This window comes from Metarhizium robertsii (assembly GCF_000187425.2).
Source record: "Metarhizium robertsii ARSEF 23 chromosome Unknown MAA_Scf_7, whole genome shotgun sequence".
In the NCBI taxonomy this organism is placed as follows: Eukaryota; Fungi; Ascomycota; class Sordariomycetes; order Hypocreales; family Clavicipitaceae; genus Metarhizium; species Metarhizium robertsii.
In genome coordinates, this window is record NW_011942215.1 from 1,043,272 (window position 1) to 1,049,399 (window position 6,128).

Consider the following 6,128-nt stretch of genomic DNA (forward strand, 5'->3'; position numbering starts at 1 on the left):
TCAATCGTTAGAGGGCGAGTTCGGAGAACTAGCACATGTGTCAATAAATGATTCACCGAGACTTTTGAGCATAGAATTTTGCCAAGAGTTGCTTACTATTGATTGCCCGAATTACCCGGACCAGGTGTCCGGGGAGAGAAAGCAGGCGACGTAGGCGAGTAGCTGGGGCTCGTCGGGCTCTGCTGATTTCCAGGGCTTCTCTGGAAACTTGGACTCGTGGGCGAGTATGCCTCAGGAGATGTGGGAGACCAAGATGGAGAAGCTGGAGAGTACGAAGGGGAGGTAGCACCGGCCGCGCCGTGGAGATTAGGCGACGCAGGGCTGTAGTTGGGACTGGCAGGCGAGTAGCTGGGAGAGGTGGGCGAGTTGAACTGGGCAGGCGACGTAGGCGAGTAGTGCCGAGGAGAGGTCGGCGAGGTCGGCGAGTAACTCGGTGACGTCGGGCTGTAGTTTGGACTGGCTGGACTCGTCGGTCGCAGCATGGGCGACGTGGGCGAGAAGGAAGGCGACGACGGACTGAAAGAGGGAGAGGTGGCATAACGCCCAGCACCGCCATCCAAAAGCGGCGATGTAGGGGAGTAGCCAGCATTGGGCGACGAGGGAGAGTAGCCAACCATGCCCGAGCTGAATGGTGAAGTAGGTGACGTGCTGAATGGGCTCGTCGCCCCCCGCGAGTAAGGGCTCATAGATCCAACATTGCCGAAGCCACCACCGCCGTACTCGGTACCGAACCCAGCAGGAGTCTCTGATCCGGCACCCTGGATGGGAGAGAAGTTTCCCGCGGCCGGGGAGTTCATACTCATGTAGCCAGAGTCGTTGGACATGGGTGAGCCGGTGTCGTAGGGCGTTGCGGCACCCTCCGCCTCGCCATCCTTGACAGGCATGCCTGGCATGAGACCCATACGAGAATTGTCCGAGATGACTGTTTCCAGCATCTTAGGATCGAGCAAGACGTCAAAGTTACCCGTCCCCATAGGTGCGAGCTGTCCGAGCATGACGTTTTCAGAAATGCCGCGGCAGTCGTCGAGCTCGCCGGTAGCAGCAGCTTCGAGGAGAATCTCGACCGTCTCCTCGAATGAACAACGCATCAGAGCACCAGTGTCCGCCCGGTTAATACCATGTCGAGTGACGGCCGAGATGCTGCCTCTGTAGGTCATGACATCAACCAGCAGCGCAATATGACGGTGATTGACGTACGAACCGTCAAAGGCCAAGACGTTTGTCAGTTCCTTCACCAATGCAGATCGTGCAGCTTCAATACCAAAAACTTCAACAATCTGCCACAAGTCGTTTGTGTATGTTCGTGATGCATCAACACCGTCGACAGCGAGGACATCCCTCAGAGCGGAGCCCGATGTATCCAAGTACCACTGGGTGCAACGGGGATCGTCCTTGATAGCAAGCTCAGATCCATCTTCGCCAACGGTCAAACGAGTACCCTTGGTCAAGAAAGCCCTCTCAATGCCCGGCACACCACGCAGAGTCAACGTATCAAGAAGATGGGCTTCCAAACGCTTAAGCATGACGTCATCTTCAATCTTCTTTTCTCCATCTTCATCCTTTTCGTCAGACTGCCTAACTGTTCGAATACGGATGACCTGCTCATCTGCGTTGTTGTCACTGAAGATGACAGCCAGATCATTGGGATATTCCTCCTTGATGCGCTGGGCCACGTCATCAATCCTGATTTCCTTATCGAGGAGCTTCTGTCGATCGAGAGTAATTCGCAACAGCCACCTCGATTGCTGATCTGTATTGTCCTGGCCATCGTCAGGAATCAAGAAGTAGGATTCGACCATGTCCATATCCTCAGCAATGGTGGTGCCCTGGATATCGGGATCATAGTAAATCTCAGTCACGGACGTGATTGAGCGCAAGTTGGTGTACTCGACCATGCTTCGGAGTTTCTTGGCCTGTTCCTGGGTTCCCAGCTTTGTGTTCAAGTAAACTGCCATGCTAGGCGTCTTGATATCCTTTGCCAAGTTAAGAATCTCCTTGAGACGAGGAACACCGAGTGTCACGTTCTTGGAGGACACACCGGCAAAGTGGAAAGTGTTCAGTGTCATCTGAGTGGCAGGCTCACCAATCGACTGGGCAGCAAGAACACCAACCATTTCACCGGGAGAGACGAAGGAACGGTCCCAGCGGTTCTGAAGCTCGCCAAGGACATGATCAAATGCAAGCTTGTTCAGGCGGTGAACCTTGACAATCTCCTTGAAAGCAAGTCGAGAGCGAACCAAAGCCTTAAACAAAATGGTGGCATTCAGGTCCGCTTCCATCGAAATTGGATCTGATCCTCGCACGATCCTGAGTTCGCTCAGGAGGTTTTGTATCCTTGGAATAACATCGGCGGGACGCAAATTGCTACGGTCGGTGGCACGAACATTGAAAACTCGTTTGGCAGTTTCAATCATTCGACCAATATTGAGCGGAAGCTGCATCATCTCCTCTCCCATCTTAGACTTATTGATGAGCCGAACAGTCTGTCGGTCAGACAGCAGCGTTTCCCATTCAGAATCGAGCAGATCCATCGATTCCTTGTCACCAGCCAACTCGTTGCCATACTCGTAATCCTTCTTGAACCAATCAGGTGGGTTGGCCAAGTCCAGACGATATTTCTTCTCGAATGCAGCATCTGACATTTTGAGGATACCGAGCTTCTGCTTCTCAATGCACATGGCATCGAGACCATCCTCTCCATAGAGAAACTGGACGATATCACCCAGCGAGTTTCGTACAGTTCCATCATACCGAGCGCTCAAGTCTTCAAGGGCCTTCACAAGTCGTCGCTGAATATAACCTGTCTCTGCAGTCTTGACAGCAGTATCAATGAGACCTTCTCTACCAGCCATGGCGTGAAAGAAGAATTCAGAGGGTGTGAGACCACGAAGGTAAGAGTTCTCGACAAAACCACGTGCTTCAGGAGAATAGTCATCCTTTGTGAAATGGGGCAATGTTCGATACTTGAAACCGAACGGAATACGCTTTCCTTCCACAATTTGCTGGCCGACGAGGGCTGTCATTTGCGAGATGTTAATTGAGGATCCCTTGGAACCAGATTCAGACATGGTTACGGCATTGTTCGAGTCCTTCAAACTTTTCTGTGTGGTGGTACCAGCCTGGTCACGGGCGGAGTTGAGAGCCATGGAGACTTTGTTCTCGAATGTAGCTCGGACATTCATACCTGGCAGAGCTTCGAGCTCGTTTGCCGTGGCCTGGGCCGTGAGCTTGGCGACTTCGGCCTTCTGTGTGTCAATGTGAACCTGAATCTTTTCAATGGTCTGCTTGTCTGGAACAGTATCTCCAATACCGATACTGTGACCGGTGTTGAGAAGCCAATAAGTGACTACTTGTTGAACACCATTCAGAAAAGCCATGGCACCATCGGGGCCAAGCTCATTGTAGCACAGATGAATAATACCGCCAGCCGCTGCACCCACATTTTTCTTCTTCAGAAGACCATACAGAAGTTCGCCGCTCTGAATAAGGAGCCCGGTATCCTTGAGGGGGATATCAGAGTCACCTTCAGGGGCATGCAAACTAATCTCCTGAGGAATGACCATGCTGATGAGCTGTTTTCCGGTCCAGCGAGGCCGCGGTTTGAGAATGGCTGGTTGGGGAATAACACCGTCCCAATTAGGCACCCAGAGCATCATGTTCATGACCATTTCCTTGTCGATAAAGGTGTCTCGTCTGCAGAGTTTGTAAACACCAGCAAGGGAGTCCTGCACAATACCCATCAAGGGACCGTTCTTCTGAGGAGAGACAATATTGTTGGGCACAAGGCACAACTCCTTGACTTCTGCACGTGTTTCTTCAGTCTGCGGGACGTGCAAGTTCATTTCGTCACCGTCAAAATCAGCATTGTAGGGCGAAGTGACAGACAAGTTCAGTCGGAATGTTGAGTAAGGCATGACACGAACTCGGTGACCCATCATGGATTCCTTGTGCAGAGAGGGTTGTCGGTTGAAGATAATATAGTCACCATCCATCAAATGCCGCTCAACCTTCCAACCATACTCCAGAGAAATCTGGGCGGCTCGTCGGTGATGGCGCAAATCAATTCGAGTACCATCGGCTCTGATGACGTATTTGGCACCAGGATGTTCGTTCGGTCCGTTCTCAACGAGTTGGTGCAGCTTGCCAATATTATAAGGTGTGACTGTTTCGGGATAGGTGAGAGTTCTGGCAATGCTGCGAGGAACGCCGACTTCGTGAAGAGACAGGTTGGCGTCACCAGTGATGACAGTACGCGCAGAGAAATCCACACGCTTGCCCATCAAGTTACCTCTCAAGCGGCCTTCTTTACCCTTTAACCTAGCCCTGATAGCTTTGACTGGACGGCCGCTCTTTTGCAACGCACGCGGTTGTCCAGCAATGTCGTTGTCCATGTATGTTGCCACATGGTACTGCAGCAACTCCTCAAAATCGCGCGCAATGTGCTGGGGTGATCCTTCGCGGATAGCCTGCTTCACATTGCCGTTGGCACGGATAATATCACCAAGCTTGTAGGTCAAATCGTCTTCATTTCGCATGCCGGTGCCAGTACCATCCATGGAAATGCTGGGACGAACAGGGGGCGGGGGGACAGGGAGCACAGTGAGAATCATCCACTCTGGGCGAGCATAATCCGAGTTGAGGCCCATGTGCCGAAGATCCTCCTCCGAGATTCTTCTCAGAATACCGTGAGCCATCTCTGGCGTAATCGGCACCGTCTCTCGCCTCTTGGGGCCGTCCTCTTGCGCAACATCGAACGCAGCCTTGAGCTGCAAAGCCGCCTGTCGGACCTGCGGCTGCACGTTTCCGCAACCACCATGGTTGTGTGCGACTGGCTTCATGCCAGGAGCAAACTCATCGTCGTTCTTCTCGTTACGATCTTCGTTTTCACATCTCCGCTTCTTCTTGCAGACTGCCCAGACACGATTGAAGCGTAGTTTAGCATCTCGCGTGTTGATTGCGGTGACAAACTCGGGATCGCTCTGAGAGAGAAATTTTTGTGTTAGCAACCAAGAAGTTCACAAAAAGCCTACGGAGAGTCAGGATAGACCAACAGTATCGGCCAACACCTTGCTGCAGTTGTGGCAGACAATCTCCAAAATCTTTTTGACCTTCTTAATGAAACCGGGATGGTACACGGGCTTGGCCAACTCGATGTGTCCAAAGTGACCGGGACAGTCACTCATGGACTGCGTACAGGTTTTGCACTTGAAGCCTCTATCGATAGAACCAAGAAGAGGATCGTTGAGCCCACCATCGCGTGGCTTGGTGCGACTCTCGTCCATCGTCTCAGGATAGAGAATGTGGCATACACTCATGTTCTTGATTTCTTCGGGAGACATCAAACCAAACTGAATCTCCTCGACCGTCTTAAGCGGCGCGCTAGAGAATGGAGGGTGGTAGTTCGCCATGGTTGCGGTTGGTGAAAGGCTCGTCAAAGACAACGATTGTTCAGGCGATCGGGCTGACCGAAGGTGGTTTCGTTGGATATACGCGACACGCAGCCGCAGCGACAAATAGAGAAATCGCGAAGAAAAACACGCAGAGAACGTAAGTCAAGCCAATTAATAATGTCCGTAAACTTCCCAGTCGATGAAAAAATCACTTGTGCACGAATGGCGGATGGCGCCCAACTGCTGCGCTCGCCCTGGCCAACGGCCCAGGAGACCCTCAGATGTTCTCCTTCGTCGCCACCGCTCGTAGAGTCGTCCAATTCGTCTAAACGCGAATATTCGTATCGTAGAGCACCTTTAGACGTGCTTCACAGTGCTGCGCTCGATGTCCGACGCGCGTGGTGATGACTTTTGGCTGGCTGGCAGAGTTTTGTCGTGGTGAAGGCGTGAGATCCGGAGGGCGGCGTGGAAAGAATCTAGATGAGGCGACTGGCACACGTCTACACCGCTAAGCCTATTTTGGTGCATAGATGCCCCTGCGCCATAAATGTGATGCCTAAGGCAACATTTTTCGGAGGTAGCAGGACCTTGGCGGGCATTCATCAGGCGACTGACTAATCTGTCCAGGGGGAGCATGCCACACATTTCGTCAATCAAGATGTCTGCATTTTTTTGTCAGTCCCGGCCACAGGTAGCTCTCTTCTGTGCATGTTAGGAGAGGCAGGTTGGAAACAGGAA

The 6,128-nt window shown here is 52.3% G+C and overlaps 1 protein-coding gene across 1 annotated transcript; it reads right to left on the reverse strand.

Annotated features, from left to right (window-relative positions):
• On the reverse strand, positions 1–5,408 carry MAA_00658 (DNA-directed RNA polymerase II largest subunit; the record flags this gene model as incomplete). The annotated part of the gene is made up of 3 exons (XM_007818656.1): positions 1–28; positions 97–4,979; positions 5,052–5,408. 3 exons carry the CDS (start codon positions 5,406–5,408, stop codon positions 1–3), a joined length of 5,268 nt encoding a protein of 1,755 aa, XP_007816847.1.
• Positions 5,409–6,128: the final 720 nt, after the last annotated feature.